Genomic DNA, 24381 nt, shown 5'->3' on the forward strand with positions numbered 1-24381 from the left:
TTGAATGTGTGTGTGTCCTTGTATCGCTCTACTTGTAGGGACCAATCTCAGAAACATCCCTCCCTGTGGGGACCTACGGCCGATCCTGAGGTTAGGCCTCAGTTTGTTAAAGTTAAAACTTCAAAAGAACTGGGTCACTATAATTGAATTTAAGATTGGTTTGGGTCTTGGTTAAGACTAGCCATTTGTTTTGGATGGTTAGTTTTAGGGTGAGAGGCTGGGGACAACAATATGTCAGTGAGCGGTCCCCACAAAACATAGACCAACATAACGTGTGTGTGTTTACTTGTATTAATATTCTTCTGTGGACCAATCTTTGACAAGACATTTTGCTTTGTGAGGACATTTTGGTCTGTCCTCATAAGGTTTACGATGAGCACAATATCAATGAGTAGTCCTCACAAAGATAGAAATAGGTGTAAAGATGCTCAGGACCAAGAACAACGCTGCAGACAGACGCAACTAAATGAATAAACAATGCAGAGACGCACGCAAAACGTCATGCCAATGAATGCGAGACCAAAGCAAACTACACGGCTTTTCTTCTGACTTCCCAAAACAACGACGCACGCCTTCACACACGCGCATGAGACGTCCCTCCATCACTCGCTCACTACTACAGCCAATCAGCTCCCTGCTCAGGACGCGTGCGCGCAAGTGGGCGCGCGTGGAAGGTGTGTCTCCGGGAGCTCCAAGTGTGTGTGAGCAGAGTGGCGTGGAAGCATGTGACCCAAACACTCACACACCACTCTCACACTCTCTCCTCATGTGCGATGCCTCGGAGCGGCGGAGCGGTTCTCTGCTGAGAAGGACGGAGGGGGGCGAGAGGGGAGAGGACGGTTCGACCCCCGGGGGGAGACGGAAGTCACATCTGCATCTCGGTGCCGGAGACGACGAGGATGGGCTGCAACCTGTGCACCTTGCAGAAGCGAGAGGAGCACTACAAACTGCTGTACGAGATCGCCCAGGTGAGTGAGGAGGAGCAGGAGGATGCGGGTGGAAAAGAGGGAGGTAAGCCAGTTAGTGCCAGTGCGTGCGCGCGCGCCTCCATCAAAGTGAGTTCTGCTAGTTGTATCCTCACTGCAGCAGCGGCAGATGAGAAGTTGGTCTTCCGGGGAAACCTGGCGACTGTCGGGAAGCCAACAAGACTTCTTTCTTCTCGTTCGCACGCGCTCGCTGGCTCGTCGGGCTGACCTCGTCTTATAACACAAAAACAACTCCCTTCTAAGAACGGAGCGTCACTCCTTCTTCAGGAGCTTCTGCCCGTCCGTGGTGTTTCTGACGGTGAGTGAATGTTTAACTCGAGGTGTTGCTGCGACCTTGGCTGACTGATTAGATAGACGGGAGCAGAAGCAAAAACAACCATTCTTAACAACTCAAAATTACTGAGAAGATAAGAACCAACTAAGCGTCAGTCATTGATAGCTAGTGACCATGAATGGTTTCAGGTATATTCTCTGTGAAAATTGTCTATTTCTAATGTCACAATAAAAAGACTGAAGCAATTCTTCAGTTAAAATTCGTCCAGTAGTGCTGAACTGAAGTATAGAGCATAGACAGTCATGGAAAATAAAACAAAAAATTTCTAAACAAAATGAAAAAAAAAAACAGTCCCAAATCTTATATATGATTAATGACAGAAGTCAGTTATTCAAGTGGAAAAACACGGTAATAGCAGGGGTCAGACTCTTTTGATCTTGAATATGTTTAATCCACAGTACAAGTATTCGACCGACGCTCTGCAAAGAAAAGTCATTTCTGTTAGAGAGGCTTTTGGTTTAAATGGTGGGATCGACTGCAGTATCAGAGAAAACTCCAGTTTGCTTGCCACTCGGACACTGTGCTGGGTCGGCATGTGGCTCATTCATCATTTAGCGCTGTGCACTCTTTCATTCGGCTGGAAACCAGATCCAGCACCGGTATTGTTGTGTGGAAGTCTTCCCACAAGTGCTAAAATCGTTCTAATGATACGCTTCAGTTCTCTTCTTAAATGTGTGCCCCTTTTGTATTTTTGCCTCTTTTTTTTTGGGCCGATACTGATTTTTTTTTTCACCCACAACTAAATTACCCAGAAAATTCATACCTACAGTACAGGTCGCCTGTCCATCGCAGACACTATTCAAACACACGCGCACACAATTAAGGGGCATCTTTAAGTGTCCAATTAACCTAGTGAGTATGGGTTGAAACTTGAGCACTTTCATTCCCCTTTCAATGAACAGATCAAACCCTGTATGTACAGTTCACTCATCGCTTTAATTCGGAATGTTGCCTAATAACCTGACAGACCGCTCTACTTCTCATCGACTACATGACCAGGGAATGAATATCTGGGGTCCTGATGCACTTCTAGCTGCTGAGAGCTCCAGTTAGCTGTCGCTCCGTTAGCCTCTTGGAAGCGTTCAAATTGGTAGAGGTGATTTCATCACAACAAGTAGTGTGGTTTTCCTAGTAGCTGCAGCAGTGTCACTTGATAATGGTGATCTCTTAAATGACCATATCGGCGCCGATAAATCGACCGGACCAATCGATCGGCGCATCCCTATTTGCAACCGCTATAGGCTGTTGAGAAGTTGAGATTGACGTGGTCCTGTGAGGGCACCTGTGGATGTGTTCCTTTGCTGATGTGGGAGGGACACTCTTCAAGATGTTGTGATGCCTTCATAGCTGGAGCAAAAAGTGACCTGTACTAGTTATGGTGAAGCTGCTCATGTAGCCAAGTGCTGCTATCCTCGCTCTGCGGAAACGCACAGCACACGTCAGCACAATGAAGACAATGGTTATATTTGGACTCTGATCAATTCTGATCAATTTTTGCGGTGTCTTGTTGACATATTTTTCCTCTCCAAATGAGGCGTTCATTGTTCACAAGCAGCCTCCTTCATGAATGTCGTCTTGACTGTCACCTCAACCTCAGTGAGCCGTGATTAATGGTATAAACCTCTTTGTAAAGTCAATGCAGGCAGGTGGTGTGTGGCACACAACAGCAGTACATGTATTGTTTCGTCTGCAAAAACTGGCGGAGACGACAACAAAAAACATCTCCCTTATGGTTTCCCTCGATTTCTCGCTGCTGGAGTCGCAGCGCTGTGGCAGCCGGCCAGGAAAACTGTGTGTAACAGCGTGTGCGCAGGAGAGCTCAGTAACTGTGTCAGTGTGACTTTGTCTTATGAACCAAAATGTGAGAGGCTTCGTGAATCCAGAGAGACAACCCAGCCTTCAGACAGTTCTTTCTCTTGTCTACACTTTCTCCCTCTGTGCTCCATCTCCATCCTTCATTAGCCTCCCGGTGCGACCGCTCTCTCTCCTCTTTCACGCTGGCACAGTGTTCCAGGAGCTACACTTTCACCGCCAGACTCCACCTGCTCATTAGCCGGCAGGAAGAAGCCGAGCCCATGCAACAGAAGCAGATCAATGTTCTTTTTAGCCGAGATGTGAGACTCCTGGCTTCGTATAGATCCCGGGCCAAGTTAATAACTGTGACTTCATTCATGAGCGCTGATATTTTCAGATTTACTGTAAACTTATATCGGCCAACTGCTTGCTATTCTCATATAATTGCAAAAAATCCTTGTTCAACTCAGATGTCTACCACCTGGGGTGGAGGGCATTTTGGAGTTTTGTTTACATGGGAAAATTTTCCCCCCTTCTGTTGCTATGGCAACATTGATGACCATAAAAGCAAGCCTGTCATCTGAAAGCTGAGAGGTGTCTCTAAACTGTCTGTAAAAAAAATAAATCAAAGCGAGCACAATCTGCGCCAGGCGACCCACTACAGCTCACCTTGCGTTTTTACCAATATTATGGACAATTGGCAATGTTGCACAGTCCTTCTTCTGACTGGCTATCATGTAGTTTAAGTGTGAAGATCAGAGTTTCTTATATGAGAGCCGCCACGGCGTCAGAAAAATTGAAAAATCTTACGTGATCAAACGTATTTAAACTAAGTGGAAGGGTCAAAACAAGCAGATAATGCGTGACGCAGATTGTTTTAGACGTGCATGTTTTAACAGGAAAGATCCAGGAATAAACCTCATAATGACTGCAGTCCATTACTCATGGAACTCACGTATTCCAGACGGACATACAGTCAAAAGAGATGAACTGCTGCTGTCACCAATTCGGTGTAAGTCAAAGGTTTCCCATCTGCATCTTTCTCTATCGCTTCTTGATTGGCCGCATTATGTTTGTTTTTTTGGTGTTTTTTTTTTTTTTTCAAAAAAAATCCTGGCGGAAACCCTGAAGAAGATTCTGTTTGCGGTTTACGCCACTTGCATATCTGAGTCAGGACTGCTTCAATACTGACATAACTATGTGGTTAAGTCACCAGTACATAATATAAACACATTAGAATAATAATATTAATACTACTTAATAATAATATTAGTCTTAAATAAATGATATAAACGTCACCTCAACTAAATCACTTCTCAGCAATGACATTTCTAACAAGCAGTGAAAGTTTTATAATAATATGTTGGTGCTTATTAGAGTTATTCTGTGTCCTAACAAGAAAATAAAGACACCGTGACCTAAACTGCATAACCGCTCTGTGGCCTTTGACTGGGAATCAGATTGATCAAGCCGTAGGTACAACAGGCGAAGTGTGATGAAAATGCCTGGTGGTGAAGGTGATCCACAGAACCTTTGGTTTTGAAAATACCAAATGGAACCAAATGGAGTGCCAGAACTTCACAGCTGGGAGAGAACCCACCAGTTTCCCACCGCTCGTCTCACACAGAAGATGTAGATGACCACAAACAAAAGACAGTTCTGGGGTTCCCAAATGGACGTGTCCACCATAGACTGCTGTTCGGCTGCTCCCCCAGCCTGTCGGACAGCATGTAGACAGGAGACTCGCCCAATCAGCTGCCAGCAACAATGTCAGAGAGCAGGGAAGCTACGGATAGTCAGCTGTTCCCTCCATATGCCCACACCAGACCTGGACCTGGACCAGGTGACTGCTCACTCACATCAATGGCTCTGCCTTGATCTGAAAGTGTTTCTAAGAAATGACAAATGAGGAATTCAACCAGGAAATGGATTGGCCAGACTGGACAGCAATGGACATGAAATCTCCACAAGTGAAACAAGTGTTACTGTGGCTTCATCGAATCTATCTTCGAATCTATCTATTAAAAATAATTTTAATTCTGAATTCATTTGTGCCATTGATCATTTTTTAATCTACTCAAAAATGTACTTTTGTGCCTATTAAGTATCCATGCATTTTACACCTTTTTTTATTTTATTTGTGACAAGTTTCTGAAACAAAAACAAAAAAGGACAGAGAAATGTATGTCCAAATTATAGTGGAAAATAATTTGAAATTTTTGTACATATTGAGCACTATTCAATAGCAATCTACTGCATCTAGTCTCTGTTGGCCTGATGCTAACCCATAATAGGAAAAGACAGCTAGCACTTAGCATCAGCTGATGCAAAACACCACATAATCCTGCTGAACATTGGCTGGCTTTACTTGAAGTCACTTCTGTGTTGACTAATGAGAGCGGCTTGTACAAGCTGAATGGCGCTGTTTTACGTCAGTGCGCTTCATGTCATGTGACCTGTCAACGTGTCAGCTCCGGATTCTTCTAAAAAGCACTGAGACGTGACCTTTCACAATTTCAAGATTTTTCTGCCCCAGCTCTGTATCTGACCTTTGTGAGTCAAATCCTCTTTGTCTCTGGCCTTGAATTTAAAACACCTGAGTCACATGACAGACAGCTGAGTCTGGTATCGATGAAGCAGTGTGTAGCATCTGTCTTTTGTGTCAATAACAATGTGTATGCGCACATATGAAGCCGTTGTTTGTTACCTGTCTGCACCTGGTTAAGCTATACTTCTGAGAATCAATTCTTGGAAACACTCCTGCTTGTGAGGACACTTTGCTTTGTGGGGACATTTTCGCTGGTCCCCACAAGGTTATGCCACAGTTTGAGAATTAAAACTTCAACAGAACTAGTTAATATAATTGGTTTTAAGTTTGGTTAGGAGTCATAGCTACGCTTAGCCATTTGTTTTGGATGGTTAGGTCTGTTAAGGTTTTATATTGTTGTGAATGTCTGTGTTGACAACCTCCTGAAGTGTTGCACTTCTCTGATGCTTAGACTGTACTAATGTATTTATTTTTATATTAGTATGTTCCTATATTTGCCTGCATTTTGTGTGTGTGTTTGTGTGTGTGTGTGCACATGTGTGTGTCCGGCTTGAATGACAACAATCATGGTTCTGCTCCAGCAGTCATCTTCCCCCTGTGTCAGCTCAGATAAGCCCAGAATGAAGCTCTTTCTGTGGGGAGAGTGACACTCCCACAACCCCTCCTAGCACACGCTCTGACACACAGACACACACACAAAGAAGGATCTGTGTGTCCATTCATCAGTCGCATTGTGCGCATTATTTCACAAGTGTATAAAAATGTCACTCAGGCTTTTAGCGACAGACAAAATCAGCTGTTATCAGTCGCCCGCCGATCAGCAGGAGTGTTCGGGATGATAAAGGAACTGGCGTTTGCAGCCGAGGCCCAAAATGCAGGACAATAGAGGATCGGCTTTTGTTCCCGAGCAAGTTGACAATTGCTCTGTCTTAACCGGGATGTGGAGTCAGCAGTCCAAACCTCGCTTTCATGACTTCAGTTTAGATGTTTTCACTCTCATACTTCAGATAAATCTTTTCTACATTCTGTTTGTTTTCTCATATGTTGCCATATTTTGGAGAATCTGTTGCTTTTGTTTCTTTTTCAAATTCTCCTTGAGTGAATTTGTTGTTTTCCCAGATGACGTTATCATACATACACGTAAATTTAAAAAAAATCATACTGATAATAATTTCAATTTTCATGCAATAATCATTGCATTATGTTTGATTTTGTGATTCCTTTTATTTGTTACACCAATGGTAGTTATTGTGAGAACTGAGACAAGTGTTTGATAGGAATATCATTTATCATCCATTATATATTGTGATTTCAGAAGTGTGTATTGAACCGATAGCAGCCCTCCGCTGGGGCTACAGTGCCCTTGGGGTAGCTTGTGGTTGCTAAAAGGTTAGTGACCCCTGCCCTAGAGCAATTGTGCACTGAGTTTTGCACCTAACAAGTTGCCTTCCTTCCAGGGTTGAGGCTCAGACAGGATGAACATCAGAACCAGAACTCAGCTGGAGCATTCTCAGAATCAAGTCCAGAAGCAGCTGTTGTTACCTTCTTCCTGCTTTGCAGGCTGTCAACCAAGAGCTCGGGTTGGGCTCCGGGTCCAGGTGGTCCGGAGGGAGATCAGGTTGCGTTGGGCCATGGGTGTTCGGTTCCCACTTAACCAACTTGAGCTTGAAAGTCATTAGACGCTCCCAGAGTCTAGTTACAGATAATATGACAGTCCACCATCTGTGAAGGTGGTGGTGGTGGTGGTGGCAGGGGAGGGGTGCTGACCGGGGATGGGGACATGTTTTGATGGAGCCATTTCTTGTTCATGCTTCTTAATAGTTTTGCGGATTTTGATGAATGGACTTGACACTGTTTATGCTGTTGTCCACTCCGGCTGTCACCTACTACTGGTTCTCATGTGCCACACTTCTTCTTGGGGAGCACTGAAGGTTTCCTGGAGGAGGGAGCAGAGTTTATCTTTTCTGCCCTTGAGCTGTCTGAGACTTGACTTCATACATGTGGGCTAAAGCCAGTGGGTCTGCCGACCAGGTGCTTGGACATTCTCTGTTGACTCTTCTCTACACTGAGGATCTGATGACTGACTTGTCTCTGTCGACCTCTGCAGGGAAGGAGGGACATCTTAGACGCCCACCAATCCTGGGGGTAACGTCCACCTCGCATCAGATTCTGTCCACACTGCCTTAACAGCTGTGATCGCAGGTCCAGTGGACCAGAGTCCCTGTGATGAATAGTGCCATCCCAATCCCCATTGCATACTTGGATGAGTTGACAAACTCCTCAAACAACCAATGAGCTGGCCCACATCCTCAAAAATCTTGCCACTGAGTGTCATATCCACTCCTTGCTTTATAGTGCCGCTGAACCACTGTCATGTGAGCTCTTCCAGTTTGGCATCACTCTAATCCAGACGAGGCTCCGAAGCTTCGCTGGAGCTCCGGTCCTCCCAGTAGTCATTACATCGCCATTAATCTGACAGCTGCCACGAGAACAGCAGCCAGTCAGCATCCCCACTCAACAGTGGGACCCTTCCGCAGACCCCCGAGACTCAAATGGGCAATAATTTAGATTGAGGTTCCCGGGGGCCACAGATCAGACCCCCATAATTCATCTGGAGTTCACAAAGAGGTTACAAATTATTTCTTCATAAAGCAGCCGAAAGATTCATCAAAGTGCTTGAGCTAAACTCCTCTTCAAACACACAAGCATGAAAATAAGTCTAAATAAATCATAAACAATGAGGAAAATGTTGCTTACAAATTGAACAACAAGCAGAAAATGACTCCAATGTAATTGGAATTAGATTTTAAAGATTTTTCAGATATACTGTATAAGAAGAATGAAAAAGGTGAATGTTCTTAGCAGCGTTAGTATGTTAATCTTCAAAACATGATGCATAAATATCTACAAAAATGTGGAAAAAGTGAAAGATCATTTCATGTATTAACAAAAAAAAAACTTAAAACGCATTAAAAGGGAGAGGACGATATACAAATGCGTTTAAGAGGAAGTCCAATCCAAGAAATAAGGAAACAGTAACAACTTTAAACAAGAAAATATATGCAATATATAGACAAAAGAAGGATAATTTCAAACAATGTAATGAGTATCATACTTGAGAGAGAAGATACATGAAGAAAAATAAACAAAATGGGGAAAAAAAAATCATTGAAGAATTCTAGAGCACTCAATTCATCAGGCTGGTAACTGGAAAGTTACGCCCCAAAGTCAGCCATCTTTCTAAAGCATTTCCCTCCGACTACAGCGTTAATGCAGATATTTAAAATGATAATGAGCAAGCGAAGCAGGCAGCGCTGACTCCTCACACATTCGTGGTTCGGGGCAATAATTCTCCGCATAATTAAGAAAGCACGCTCAACCTGAAAGTGAAAACATTTTAGCGCCGAGTGGGAAACTGAAAGATTCATGGGCTTTTTGCATAAATCAATTTGAGCAGCAGCCACCGGCGTGAACTTCACTCCCTGCAGCAAGAAGGTTCTGCTAAAGTGTTATCTTATCTTTAGAAGCAAAAGTGTTTTTGAAGCTGCGAGCAAAAAGAAGTTTGTTGCCTCTCTCTTCGTCAACTATTCAGCTGATTGACGAACCGAAGTTGAATTGGGGAGCTAATTATGTCGGTCTCCTCTTTCAAGGCGGCGCTCTTCATGAGGCCTCCGGTTCCTCCTGGTTCCAGTTTACGTGGGCCTGGAGCGAGCTCCAGTTATGCATGGTAGTTGCTTTTTAAGAATCCTGAAGCAGCCCAGAAGCCGAAAACACAAAAATACTGCAACTAACGGCCGACAGTCGGAGATGAATAGATGACACGCTCGCTGTCATTCAAGACTAGGTCACCAGTACTGTGAGTTCCTCATTTATCAGGTGATCTTATTTGCTTGTTTTGCTTCTATTGTATGTTGTCATGCAAGGTTTTGCCTTTATTAGTGGTAACTAAAAGGTTTCGTTGTATTTCTGTCATAAAATTGTCCTGTTTGTTTACTGTTTACTTGCAAGTTTAAAATGTATTCAGCTTATCTGGGGTTTGATGTTTCAGTGTTGCTGTGTTTCACACATTGCTTTGCATGTTTTGTGTTCCCCACTTGTGTTTAGAAATGCGAAGTAATTTGCATTGTTTTGATCAAGATTTTTTTTTCTGTGCTATGCTTTGTTGGTCTGTGTCGATCTGTGTTGATTCTCATTGTTATTTAGCCAGTTCCTGATATGTTAAAGGTACGTGCAGAGATCTGTTGTTGTGTTTGTCTATTTGCATACGCAATGATTCGCGCTTGTGTGATAAGTTGCTCATCTAGAATATAAACCAATCAGTCCAGAGTTATATATTCGATTTCTTTTCACACTCCAAGTGGTGTCTCCTTCCATTGTACTGTAAAAGAGGTGTGTGTTTGTGCGTGTGTGGGCTTGTTTATCCTTTGGCCTTTGTGGGGACCGATTCTTGACAGCATTTGGCTGGACCCCACAAAGTTAAGCCTCAATTTGGAGCTGGAGACTTCAAAATAACTGGGTCATTAAACTTGGGTGTAAGTTTGGTTCAGAGTCCTGGTTCAGGTGAGCCATGTGTTTCAGATGGTTAGGTTTAGGGTGAGAGGCTGGGGAAAGGGTTATGGCAATGAGAAACCTCACAATGTCCCCACAAGGATAGAGATACAAACCTGTGTGTGTTGCACTGCCGTGGGTTATGAATGTGTTGTTGATGCAGTTTGCCATGGCGGCCTGTCGCGGCCGTTAGTCAGGCCGGTGATAGTGCTTAGATAAATGAGCTCAGCATGTCGGGGTCGTTAGTCATTGTTGAGTTCCAAGAGAGACACTTTTAGTTGAAGACAGACGCAGATTCACCTCCCATATCTGTTCTTCTTCTCTCCTCCCTCGTATTTTATCATCGTGCCATCATTCTTTTCGTTCTCAATCATAAAGTTGTGTGTTATTTTTTTTGTTCTCACCTTTCTTGAATAATCAAAATTTTGAGTATATCGTCATTTCTGGACTATAAGTCGCTATTTTTTTCTCGTGGTCTGAACCAATGACGTATAGTTTACAGGCTGAAGAGTGTCATGCTGGCAAAATATTGAGCTTTGTCACTTCAAACTGATGAAATCACAGGTATTTTATTTACCCTAAAGCGCTCAAAATGCACTGTTTTCGCCCGCGCGTTTTCAGCTGCGCCAACAGAGGCGATCTTGTGGAGACGAGAGGCAGCAACTGGGACCGGCTGTGGTGTTGGACCGACAGACATGCGGATGAACAGCGCATTTTAAGCGCTTTAATGTAAATAAAATATGCAAGGAGTTCATGATTCAAGTTCAGATCATTACGGAGTCATGAGTCAGTCTCCATGCTGGACCTCATTTTCAGAACTGGTTTAGAAGGGATCCTCATACATTTTTAAGCCGGGTGCACCACTGACCTTTCTTCGGTGCAGACAGCACCACTGCACCCGCAGCTTATGGAACGGTGCGGCTTATGTATGAACAAAGCTATTTTCCCTCTCAAATTTAGTGGGTGCAGCTAATATTCTATGATACATATCTTTAAATTTAGATGTGTTTCTGTTTTCTTCTTTCATCATGCTGTATTTTTGTTGGATCACAAAACCTAACAGGACGAAATCATTGTCCAAATCATTTCAGACCCCTTCTTTCGTTGGAACAATTCCAGAACGGGAAAATCAGATTTTAAAAGGCCATGACTGACTGTGGTCTATTTTAACTCTGACTGCTTCTACGAACATAGCAGCAACAGCTACCAGAGAGACGACAAACGTTGCCGCTGCTGTGAGGCACATGAGGAATAAATAAGTCAGTAGCATCATGGTTTATTGCGCACGTCGCTCATTTGCAGAAATCATGTTTAATTGGCAGTTGGTTCATTTCGCAGTTTGACTCGGGAGTGGAGGCATGTAAAAAGTGTCATTAAAAACAAGTGGAGAGAGAAGGCAGCGGCATGATGAGTCTGTATTCATGAGACCTAATTGAAAGGAAGCGCGGCCGGCGTGTGGAGGGAAATGAGACGCAGCTGACGGATGATAACCTTTGATTTCCCTCCACTTACATCAGATGTGTGAGGAGTCGACTGCTGTTGCTGCTGGGAGACGAGGCCAGAGAGCGACTCACTATTAGACGGACGAGGTTGATCAAAGGAGATGGACGTCGACCACAGGATGACATGACTCACTTCTGATCCGCTAGTCATTGATCGACATCACAGGATGTCGGATGTTGTCTGTGTTCCTGGTTCCTTGGTTATGGTCTGAAGCCACAGACCTTCAGACCTTGTCGAGCAGTGGAGACTCTGTGTAGAGCCACACAGAAGAAAGAGCCAAATGGCCGCGTGTTTCTTCAGGACGTGCCACAACTTCTTGTCACCATGACTATAGAAGTCATGGCCTCTACTAGTGTATCACAATAATAATTTCTGGGTTCCACAGTTGGATCCCATGATCACACAGTACTACCTTGACACTCACTCCTACTGTTACCATCACACAGTACAGCTATAGTACCAGTGCCATGAAACCACACCGTTTGATCGCCAGCTCCTTGTCTTCACTTGCATCACTTTGGTCGGGTTAATCTCCTGCTGACAGGAAGTGCGCGACGGCGGCGACGGCGGCTCACATTCATGCGGCTCAGCCAATTAGCCGGGCCTTGTCGTCTCGCTGTTAAAACCCCACTTAACAAGGCTTGCTCAAGAGCTCACTAGCATTCAACTAGTCTTCTCGCTCAGTGCGCCGCTCCACTCCCTCCTGCTCGCGTCCTCATTTGCATCTTTGGTTATCATGCTAATTGGTTCTCATTAAGGAGCTTGTCACTATGATTAATTGGTGCGATACGAAATGCAGAAAACAGCCAGGCGGGAAAAGTGAAGCTGAGTGGAGTGAACGAGGAAGGAAAATCATGCTTTTCCTGTCGTGTCAGCGCTTTTGTTGTTCACATTCATTCAGCCAGTAATTGACTCTCACGCTGACCCTGGTCTGAGGGAAACATGGCTGAAAACACAAGACTAGGATCACTTTTTTTCTACTAAAATTATTGTTTATATATATACTTTCATTTTAATCTTGTCTATTATATCATTATTATTTATTTAAAGTATCTTTAAGTATCTATCTATCTAGCTATCTATATAAATGTATTTATATATGAAGACTTTCATTTTAATCTTGTCTATTATATCATTATTATTTATTTAAAGTATCTTTAAGTATCTGAACAGAGGGTTTTAAAAAGTGTCATAAAATATCATATTCTAAATGACAGTCTTTGTCTTTGTCTAATGATTTATTGTGCATTTAAAAAATGTACACAGTACATATATATATATAAGTATCATGAAATATCATATTCTAAATGATAATCTTTAAAATAATTTATTGAGCATTTATAAAAAATAATAAAATATTTCACTTTAGCTTTCACTTGAACAATATATGATTTACACTTTACTTTTAGTTGTTCAACATATTTAATTATTTTAATAGTTATGAACAAATTAAATATATTTTTAATAGTTTATTGTTATTATTAGGAACAGTTTATTTCACTAAATCCTTTCTATATAAATATTCAATGGAATAATGTAATATGTGAACTGTGAAACAACAATCTCCAAACATATTTTCAGAGATAAGATGGTGAGTGGTGAGAAGATTACACAAACCAAAAATCTCTCATGCTCCACTTGTTTCTTGGCATCCATGTCGCTCTATCATCTGGTCGCTCTCCAGTCACCGTTCCATCAGTTTCGGCTGACCGAGCTCGGCTCGCCCATCATTCAGGTTTTTTTTTTAAAAACCTGTCGTCTGCCTGGAGACATGGCCGTCTGTGACTTTTTATTATTGAAATGAGACATTTATGACAGCGAGTCGAGGTCACATGACCCTGCAGCTCAAGGCACCTGAGCTGCCTGTCCTGTGACAATGAGGGAGAAAAACCCTGCCGTCGTCAGAGAGATAAAAGTGAGGTCAGGGTTGAAAGGTTGAAAGGGTATCTGAACGGAGCTGAACAGTTGGGGATCTGCTGTCTTGGTTCTGGTTCTGATACTGTGGTGTGCTCGCTTTTTTTTTGTTTGGCCTTAACACAGTTGGCAGTCTTGCATGGCCCAGGCACATCAGAGCTGCCCCCGCTGTCGTTCTGTTATACCTGCTGTCTTGTTGGTCTTCAATAATAATGTTACAAGACATGCTGGAAAATCCTCACACTGTACTGTACGCCTCGTCTAGTCTGGTTGCGAGTGGCTCCGTCTGCAGTCTCAAAATTAAGCTGCGAGTTGTGAAATGGTATTTCACAGCAGCAGTTAATCGATGGGCGACCCAAGTCGGATCCAAAAGAACTCTGAACCTTAACCTTTAAATCGAAGGTCGGACAAACTCGGGTTTGGATCAACTGGGATATGGTTTTATTGGCAACTGTAACCTTTAACTACAGAGTGATGCGAAGGAGGAACGCCAAGTTGCTTCATTATTGCTGCCCATGGGATCAGGATGATCTCTGGTGTGGAGCTTCTCTTCTGGCTCAGACAAAAACACAAGGCGTGAACATGGTGGAGCACCAAAGCTACACTATTACGTTGAAGGGAAGGAATACCAACAAACATTAGGTTACCGGACAACAACATTTGACTTGCCATTCCAGGTCGACATAACAAACTTTAAAAATATCTTCTCACCAACAGGTGAACGGTCGAGACTTCTCCAAGACAGAGCGTGATGGCAGGGTGTCAAACCGGCGGGACCCCATCGTGGTCCAGGTCATCCACCGGAGTCCAGTCAGAGGCACGGCAGCTATTGGTCACAACGATGATACGTCGCTGGAGGAGGGATATGCGGTGGATGTGTGTACACAAACGGACATTACTTTTGAGCACATCACAGCGTTGGCAAAGCTCAGACCCATGACTCCGCCGGTCCCAGACATCTGTCCCTTCCTCTTGTCAGACAGGTGAGTCGAACATTGACTCTGAAAATGCAACTCAATCCTGGTAGGTGTTGTGTTGAGTCCTGCCATCATGTATGACCAGCAAGTCTTTCCTGCTCAAACAGACTAAAACATTGCCTTTGAATTGGATTAACTCTAGTGGCTTGGTCATTGACCACTGATTCTGAGCAGTGCCTCCACACCTGTGCAGAAGTTCCCACCTTTGTTTGACGATGTTTCCATTCACCATTGCCAAAGCAACTGTGTTTCTTGTCTCGCAGCTGTCACTCTCTCCACACCATGGAGCACGAGTTCTACGAATGCCCAGAGTACTGCTCCAACATCCCAGCTGACCTGGACAGAGCGGACCACTATGAATACGAGGTAGTTTATGCTGCAGTAGTGGGTATTTCTCTCTCTGAAAATGGTGCCAAAAAATATCTTGCAAGGACATTAAAATGTCCTCAGCAAGCTGTGTGCTTTTTTTTTTTTTTTTGAACATTTATTAATAACTAACAGCAGCAAATGAGAGTTTTGCCCTGCAAACAAAAATTGCAAGTGAGAGGTCTGTGGTGCATTGACTGTCTGTCGAAGCACCAGGTCACAGACAGTGATGTCTGCTCCTCGCTACTCGTAATAAACGCTTCCTGGTTCAACAAACTGTATTGAGGGTCATTAAAACGCATCCTCCACCAGCTGTGGTCCCATGCGAGGTGTCAGACCCGGATCAGAACCACCTCCCTGACCTCATCAGGCGTCTCACTCTGCTCCCTGCGGTGCGTTCAGGTGCATCTAAGTGGAACATGAAGTGTTTTCTTTTGATCTACAGGAAAGCTTGGGAATTCCACCAAACAAAAAACACGGCTGCTGTATTTGTTCTGATACAGACAGGTGCCAAACGCCTTAGCCCCGTGAGCATACAACCTTTTATCGTGTGAGGCGCAGATGTTAAAATCTATTCAGCACTGAATAATAATGTGTTTTGTTCCAGCGACTGAACTGAGATTCAGAACCAGGGATGGTCCGATAATTAACCAGGATGTGTCCAGATGTTGGTTGAGGTGATGGTAGAGGAGCAGCTGGTATTCTAGGTGGACCACAACAAGTGTGTGGTCCAGATGATGGAACCCAGTAACAGTAACTGCTGCTGACAACTAAATAGACCCAAGACCAAACAACATGAACGTGTAGAGGTGGTTGTCTCTTTATGTCCAGGCAGATCCTGCTCACAGCCCAAGCTTGGAACCAGGAGATATAGTTTGAATTTAGATTGTGTTCAATGCATTCCAGTCGACCCAGTTCCTTCAAGTGGATCACAGGAGTGAATTGGAAAATCACTGTCAAACAGTACAGCCTCTGAATGAACAGCCAGGGGGGTCAGTGGTGGGGTATGGGCTACCCAAACTCTTTTCCATATTCCTGCCTTCATCTCTGGTGGTGAGCGAAACAATGAGATTTGGTTGCCAACTGTTCACCTCTTTGGTGCCTGGAAATGCCTGAGAAGGGAAGTCTGTGTTTTTCCCTGGGCATCTGCTCTCGTGATCCAAGCTCCGATAAGAACAAGACAAGTTAAACACGACGTCGCTGTTAACAAAACTAGCAGACAGATGTTCAACTAACTTTCCATCTCTTGTCCTGCGCCAGCATCTGCTCGCTGCTTCTGCACCACAATCTGTCGAGAACAATTACGCTAATTGTCAGTTGGTGTCAGGGTCCAGCTGTCAATATTCAATTAGCGACAGGGCGCCGATTATGATCGAGTGGCGTCTAATGGAGCATCTTCACAGTTCAGCTGAAGCTTCCATAATAATCCTGTAGAAACACATGATGTTATGATCCTCATTCAGCTGCCAAACACCATGACCGGCCGGGCGTCGGTGTCGGACTCACCCGTTAAATGCCACAGAAATTAATTAGTCCTGCTGTCAATCACGCTCGCATGGTTTTGCACAGCAGTGGTAGAAAGGTGGGGGATGGTCCTGTCTTTATTCGTACCACCCTTGCACCCCCTCCCCGGTCTCGCCACATTTTACTTCTTAAGAGTGCTGGAATGAGTCTGCCAGCGCTGAGTTGATGTCGATCACAGCAGGAGTTTTCCTGGTGTGATCACCTTGGCATCCAGCTCAGATCAAACGGTCACCAGCTGAGGTTCCATCAAAGAAACTTCAGGTCGTGCCGTCACCAGTTGCCGCAGGGCAGGAGACGCAGGCAGGAAGAGACAGACTTCCCTGACATAGCTGATCTCTGTCTCAACCACCCAGGTACTGACTCATGGAAAACCGAGTACTAAACTGGTCCTGAAAGCAAGTGCCTTCTCCATGACTGCTGTTCCTGAATTTTGAAGTTGAAGGGCGTGACTTGAACAACAGTTCCAACTTTGTGTCATACAGATGTTTAATGGGCAGATAATAATGCTTGGTCTCATGCTTTCCTGCAGCTGTTATTCAGAATACATCACAGGAACGTTAATGTAAATTCAAAGTATTGTCTCGTCTTCCCCAAAAGAGCGATAATTTAAGATGCTCTCTGCCTGTGAAATCCTTCCAGGTCGTGTGGGGAAACTGGTGTGTTACAGCAGCAGCAACTGCAAACTGATTGATGGGTAATAAATGTGTGTGTGTTCGATAGGAAGTGGAGTTGCACAGACAGAACAAACTGGATAAGTTAGGACTGACGCTCTGCTACCGGACTGATGACGAGGAAGACATTGCCATCTACGTCAGTCAGGTAAAACGTGCTGTCGACAGTGGCATGCCTTTTTCCAACCTGTTCCACATGTTGCTGAGACTTTGGTGGGAACAGCATTTGGTGACCAGGTCTGATCTTTCCCCAGTTCTCAATCATATTTTTGCACTCAGAAGTAACTGACTTCCGCCTCTTACTGTTATACTAGATTTGATTTATAGTGTATGGTAGCTGGTTTGGGAGAACCTTTGTAGTCTAGTTCCTTACATTACAACACCCCACTCGTATCAGAGTCAGGTTTTCTTGCCGTGGGAGGAAACCAGAGCACACAGAAGACAACAATCCGTAGAAACATCAATGTAATTTGACAAGTCTTCCGTGGCCAACAGCTGGTCTAAAGAGGTAAACTGTGTTCACTGTTGATGTACGCCAGAGGGGGGCGACATGACAGTAGAGTCTAACTCCCACTAGTCCCCTTCACACCTCCACCGCCGCCATGCTTTAATTGACGCCTCTAATTAGCTGTGAGCAACAGTCCTCCCCGACTCCTCCTGATGATTTCACTGACAAACTTAAATTTCACGTCTCCGAACTGTTCAGAGAAACTCATGAGGGAATCTTCACCAGGGCTGATGACAGTGGGAATTAGATGGAAATGTGGAAAGACAGCAGCTGCTGGTTTCAGTCCCATTATGGGACACAAAGCAGAGGGTGTGAGGGAGGCGCTGTCGGGAGTTATTACAATATGATGCACTAGACTAGAGGTGGGCAGCTAAATTTCCTAAAGGGCCACATTATAAACTGTATCTTTTGTGAGGGGCCATCATGCCAAAAGAAAGTCAGCGATGACTATGAAACATGACGGAAAGAAATCTTAAGTAACATAGACAAAATGAACCAAAAAAGGTTCAATGAAAGCAAAGATATTAGGAAGTGTTAATATGGCATGAAACCTATAAAAGATAATTTTACATGCATTTTATTTGAATATAAATCATAATAAAACTATGGACCAAACATCAAAGATGAAAAGGCAATTTATTTCAAAATATATTTGAATTGAACTTGAACGAATTTTGGGGAAAATACTAAACTAAAAAAAAAACTAGAAACCAAAATTACTGTCTAAAACGGAAACAGAATTTAAAAAAATAACAGAAAAATGACAACTTATAAGTTGTATAGTTTTATTCTGACCTCATGAGGGCCGCAAAAACACAGGCAAAGGGCTGCATATGGCCCCCGGGCCACATTTTTCCCAAGTCGGTCTACTGTAGACTTTGATCGCTCTTTCTCTAGACTGTCAATGCAGGTGACAATAGCAACCTCAACAGCTGATAAAAACATAGAAACGTAAATGGATCTCACATGAATATATTTATAGAGAACAACGGCTTGCCTTAGGGAAATTTCTTTTCATCCTCATTGCAACAACAACCAGAAGATGTCACCTCACATTGTCTCTCACATTGTCTTGTGTGCTTTGTCTCCATTTCGTTTTGTATCTGTAGAATCCGTGTTTTAATTTTCTGAGCAAGCAGGTTTGGTGTGACTGAAACCTTTCAAACAGCATCGCTTCATTTCTTATCTGCTCGGCGAGAGTGTGTATTGCTCCCTGGAGACATCAAATTGTGTTTCATTCACAGGTGGAACCAAACAGCATCGCAGCAAGAGACGGCCGCATCAAGGAAGGGGATCGGATTTTACAAGTGAGTAGCAGGCACTGGACCGCAGTTTCACGGCGTGAAAGTGAGCAAAACACGTGATAAACCCAAAAGTGTCTCTTCAGCATTCCTGGATCCTTCCACCCATCTGCATTCTGCCATCTGAATATTTAAGTAGCGAGACTTATGTGCGCGTCTTTTCTTTAATCACCACATTTACCCGGGAAATTAAAGTGCTTTGTCAAAGCAACACAACGTTGGCCGCCGCCACATTAATCAGACTGCAGATAAGTAGCATCCAAACAACACAAACTCATTGAAAGAATATTTTACTTGTACACACTTTGTTCGGGAAATGTGTGACGGAAAAACACACCGCTTGCTGCTGGAACAATATGCTTGTAATAGAGAAGTGTTGGTGAGGATGACTACCAAAGTATGTTCAACAAATTGTGACCTACTTTGTATCCTCATATTTTTTTCCTACATAATGGAAAGTCTTCCTCCCATCATCCAGTGTACACAACAATCATTTCATACATCCATCGTTTGTTTCCTCTCGAGTATTGTGAGGGCGAGACCCGGTGTACTCTCGGCCCTATTATCTGCCAGTGACAGCCCCATTACTCTAGTGAGGGGAAGATGAACGCCACCTGTCACGCAACAGTTAATTGTGTGTCTGGATGTGTGCGCTCGCAGCAGACAGACTCTCCTGCACTTAGTGGACGTCCCCCAGCAAGCGGGCGGCGACCCGTTTCCTCTAACGAAGGGGGAGACAAATGGACGTGAAGAGGATGGAAAAATTAGAAAGGGCAGAATGAGAAGAGAATGGAGCTTGTTACAAGTATATATATGTTTTAAGGGTTGGACAGGTGGTTTCTCTTGTTGGCGTTTTTCTGTGGTGAGCTATGGTCAGGTGTAGAGGGATGGAGCTGTACACGGATGAAACGCTGTTCGTATCAAGTGGGTTTAGTTGCTCGATTGTCCTGTTGAAAAGGTTCCAAAAGAAAATAGCTTCTGCATTTCCATACAAGTGCGAAGACATTCAAGCACTAGAAAAAAATAAGCTTTTGTGGTCAGACTTCTAAAAACATCATGACTTTCTGAAACAAAGTGGCATGTCGACGGAACTTTGGTCTGAGGAAAGCTGAACAGTGTGTAACACAGTGTAAACAGTTATATTGAGCATTTATTTTCTTATTTATTTTGCCTCTCTCCAGTGTGCCTTTCTGAATTTTGGAAGTCATTAAATTAAAGTTACAAAAATAATAATTGTAAGTGCTTGGGAATTATGTTGTAGTTTAGTGTGAATTTTCTGTGAGTATTCCAGGGAAAAAAAATGTAGTCTTAGCAAGACACGAATCAATACGTTATGAAGATGAATTACTGGCTAATATGCTGCTCATTCTCATACTGTGTGAATAAGTAGTTTATATAGGGTGATAGATGTTCCCTAATCTACACTGTCAAAGTAAGGACTAATAGACAACAAACACCTCTCCTGCGCATTTGTTTTAACTGGAATCACATTATTTCGAGCCTTGTATGACAAGGGCACAGACAGTTCCCTTTCACCATTTTATTTGCTGTCCGTATTGTTAAACTGTTTCTGCAGGATTTGAATTCGTATTCTGGAGCAGGGTCATGCTACCAAACTGGTTCCTACTTTGTACTTAGCACTTTTAAAAATCATCTGGGACAACCCATTAAAAATGAACCAGACACAGAATGGTACCATTTTCAGTGACAACACGTGGCAAGATTTACAGAAGAACTCACTCGAGGATATTTTGATTGAGATACTGTCTAAGCAAACACTACATGGTGCCACAAGGCAATGATCCGATCAAAATCTCATCTCTTTCATGAACAGATAAACGGCTGTGAAGTGCAGGACAAAGACAACGCTGTGGCCTTGTTGGCGAGTGAAGGAGAAACAAACATCCTGCTTCTCGTAACGAGACCGGGGCTGCAGGTGAACTCTCCTTTCCATCATCTTGACAACTTGTCAATTAAATGCTGCACGCTTCCTTTGCTTTGAACCGCGTCTGTGAGATTGGAGCAAAAAGGCGAGACAGATTTCTGACAAGGTATTTGTTATTTCAGATGGAGGAGGAGGAGGTTTGGCTTGAGGAGGATCATCAAGTGATGGTGGAGGAGCTGAAAAAAGAGATCCTGGAGGAGCAGAGTGAGCAGAAGAGCTTTGACTATGAGGAGAGAGATGAGGTGAGTCAAGCTTGGTTCTCCTCACAGACGACACCTGATGCCTCTCAACCACGCCCTTCATGGTGCCAGGTGACCTGTATTTCACACCTGCTTTATCGTTGTTTCTCTTATTTCTCTAAACAGTATCGCGATGAGGAGACTACAGACACGGCCTGCTCTTCCAAGAATCAAGACAAAGACAGTGGATTTGGATGCAGCTCTGACAGGCCGGAGCGCCACCCTTTACTGGACCAGCTCTGCAGAAAGAGTCCAGCTCAGTGTCTGAGGGACCAATGGCGGGCGAATCATCCACATACCCGACAGGGCCAGCCAGGTCCGAAGACCAAAGGCCAGTGCCATGAAGGGGTGGTCAGTGTACGTAAAGGTGGTCGGGGGATTTTTGGATTAGAAAACCACTTCCAGAAACTTTTAGAGCTCAAGTGTCAAATTAGGAAAGGAGGCGAGTGCGGGGTGTACTCTATCCGCCACAGTATCGAGTGCAGCCTGACGGAACAGGGGGGAGGCGAAGGACGCAGTGGTGAGGACGCAGAAAAGGGGGGAGAGATTGAGAACGAGCTAAGGATGTTGAATGAGGAGCTGCGTAGCATTGAGCTTGAGTGCCAAAGTATCATGGAGGCCCACAACCTCCGCCAGAGTCAGCAGCTTGAAGCCTCGCAGTCACCTGGGCGAAGGTCAAAGGACAGACGGTGTGGCGGGTTGGCGGACATCCACGAGCACCCCGAGAGATTGGACAGTGACAAGATCCCAGACAAGGACAGCTCAAGTGCCTACAACACGGCAGAGAGTGCGCGGTCTACACCACTAGGCGTGGAGAGATCTCAGGATATTTCCCTGAGAAACCACATCAGTCTCACTAACCAGAAGAACCTGAGAGATGTCACTCCTGCGCGCTCAAGTCCTATCCCTATTCCAGAACCCCTAGGCCCGCCCAGCCGGGCTAAACCACCAGACCAATGTAGTGTTTTCTCAAGCAGCCCTGACCAAAGCAACCCTTCCCGGTCCGAATCGGACCCGGCTTTGCCAGCAGATGATGAGCGCTGCGAGAAAAAAGGGAGGAGCAGAGGTTCAAGGAGGGCACTGACTTTTGGTTCCTACCAAACAACACCTTACCATGGCCCAGCACATTCCCAGCAGCTTCAGGTTAGTTTCAATAGTGTGTTGATTTTTAATTTTTTTTATTCACACATTATTGTGTTTTTCAGAGCTACATGCAACTCCTCCAGCAGCACTCCTCTCTCGAGTATTCCCAGAGCCAGGTGAGTCTCCTGAGTGTGTGCCGGGATCCTTTGCACCACAGTGGGCGCTCTGGGGAGCCCCGTTTGGAGTGGAAGGTCAAAGTGCGGGCTGACGGTACTCGATATGTGGCTCGGAGACCGGCGCGGGATCGGATCCTGAAGGAAAGAGCTCTGAGAATCAGAGAAGAGCGCAGCGGGGGCATGACTACTGACGATGACGCCATGAGTGAGATGAAGATGGGTCGCTACTGGAGCAAGGAGGAGAGGAAGCAGCACTTGGCCCGAGCCAGGGAGCAGCGAAAAAGAAGGGAGTTCATGCAGAGGAGCCGCTTGGACTGTCTGAAGGAGGGGCCGCAAAGCGGAGCGGAGGGACGGAAGGAGATAAATATTTTGGAGCTCAGTCACAAGAAGATGATGAAGAAACGTAACAAGAAGATTCTTGACAACTGGTTGACCATCCAGGAGCTGATGAGTCATGGAGCCAGAGTCCCTGAGGGCTCCAAAGTCCACAATGCCTTCCTGTCGGTCACAACGGTCTGAGGGAAGTCTCAGCTCAGGGCCTCACTTCTGGACGTCACCACTGAAGATGGACCAGTGGTCCTGGGATGCTGATTTTGTCTTTACTGTGTATGTGCAACACACCAAATTCAGTTTTCAAATGGCGCGACTTTGCTTCACTTTTTTCAGGTTTTTTATACGGCAAAGGAAATATTTTTCTCTTTGTAATTGTGACTTTTTTGTATGAACCTTTTTACACTGAACGTCTGATTGTGATTATTTAAGTAGATTCCTACACAATTGTAGACTTGGCCATGTTATGTTGTTATGGGAGAAATGGCTTCATTGTCCAATTCTTTATTAAGGAGTAGCCTGTAACTAACAGACTTTCATCCCTGGGTCTGTTCTGTTACCTTCTCTTAGTTGGGGTGCTGTCTCCAGGTACCACCATTATGACCACCATTAACACAGCAGTATGGAGTGCAATGCTACAGCATTATTTATTATCAAGAACTTGCTTCTTCTTTCTCTAGTGGACAGCGATAACAGCTGTTCCTCAAATTAAATGTGATGTAATGACACATATTTAAAAAAAATGCTTCTGTCCATATAATTATGGTTTTGCTACTTTTTTTTAATTTATTCTGTTTTGACAATGTGTTTTAAATTTGTTCACAAAATGTGACCTCAGAACATGCTGCCTTTCCAGAAGCCATCCGGTCAGTGTTGCTGTATGTTTGTTTGGGGAATAAAAACAGATGGAAAGTACGTCTTCCTATATGTTTCCGACTTCCTGAGGATTTAGGGCGGTTTCACACTGCGGGTTCTGTCACGGGTGAGTTCGATTTGCCACCTTTTCCACCATTTCACCTCTGCGCCTCAGACGATGTACTTTTTTTCTCTTCAGCTGGTGGCGCTCTGTGCAAAATAGCTGGTTTGTGACTCACGACGAAGCACGTCTCAAGGAAGTCGTCACCAGTCGCGCGTCAACCTATAAGCACCATCGGCTTGACCGCCTCTTTTGTCAGTCACTTCTTAGCTCTACGAGTCATCGTCACCTCAGATATAAACTGATGACGGACCTCCGCAACGGCTCTAACAGAATGTGGCGTTTCACAAAACTAAATATGAAACAGTCTTGTGTGGTTTATTTTACGAGGAAATAGCGAAAACAAGTTCGTACTGTAATACGGAGCGTCTTGATTTGTCCCCACTGCTCTCACAACACGTTGAACAAAGTGAGCAAGATTACTGACAATCGAGAAGGTTTTAGTCAGTGATGTACAGATCCAGAAATGATCAATGAATAGTCTGGTGATCTTCAGTAACTTGGGAAAAATCTGCATCTTTCCTCTTCCTTTCCTTCTTTCCTCAGGTCTCCTCATGCTACAGCTGCAAGATCACAGCAGTGAAAACAGTTACTGTAGAAGGCAGCATTATTCATTTAAGCAAATCTGTCTGTCAATAAAAGGTGTTTATCAGCCTAA

At 44.2% G+C, this 24381-nt stretch overlaps 1 protein-coding gene across 1 annotated transcript; it reads left to right on the forward strand.

Annotated features, from left to right (window-relative positions):
• The first annotated feature begins 835 nt into the window (after positions 1-835).
• On the forward strand, positions 836-23671 carry LOC128757361 (PDZ domain-containing RING finger protein 4-like). Its single transcript, XM_053862578.1, has 9 exons — positions 836-968; positions 14345-14610; positions 14868-14970; positions 17215-17313; positions 18918-18980; positions 20809-20910; positions 21042-21161; positions 21285-22301; positions 22364-23671. Exons 1-9 carry the CDS (start codon positions 900-902, stop codon positions 22934-22936), a joined length of 2412 nt encoding a protein of 803 aa, XP_053718553.1. The 5' UTR covers positions 836-899; the 3' UTR covers positions 22937-23671.
• The last annotated feature ends 710 nt before the right edge of the window (positions 23672-24381 follow it).

The sequence above is a fragment of the Synchiropus splendidus genome, chromosome 4, assembly GCF_027744825.2.
Source record: "Synchiropus splendidus isolate RoL2022-P1 chromosome 4, RoL_Sspl_1.0, whole genome shotgun sequence".
Classification (NCBI taxonomy): Eukaryota; Metazoa; Chordata; class Actinopteri; order Syngnathiformes; family Callionymidae; genus Synchiropus; species Synchiropus splendidus.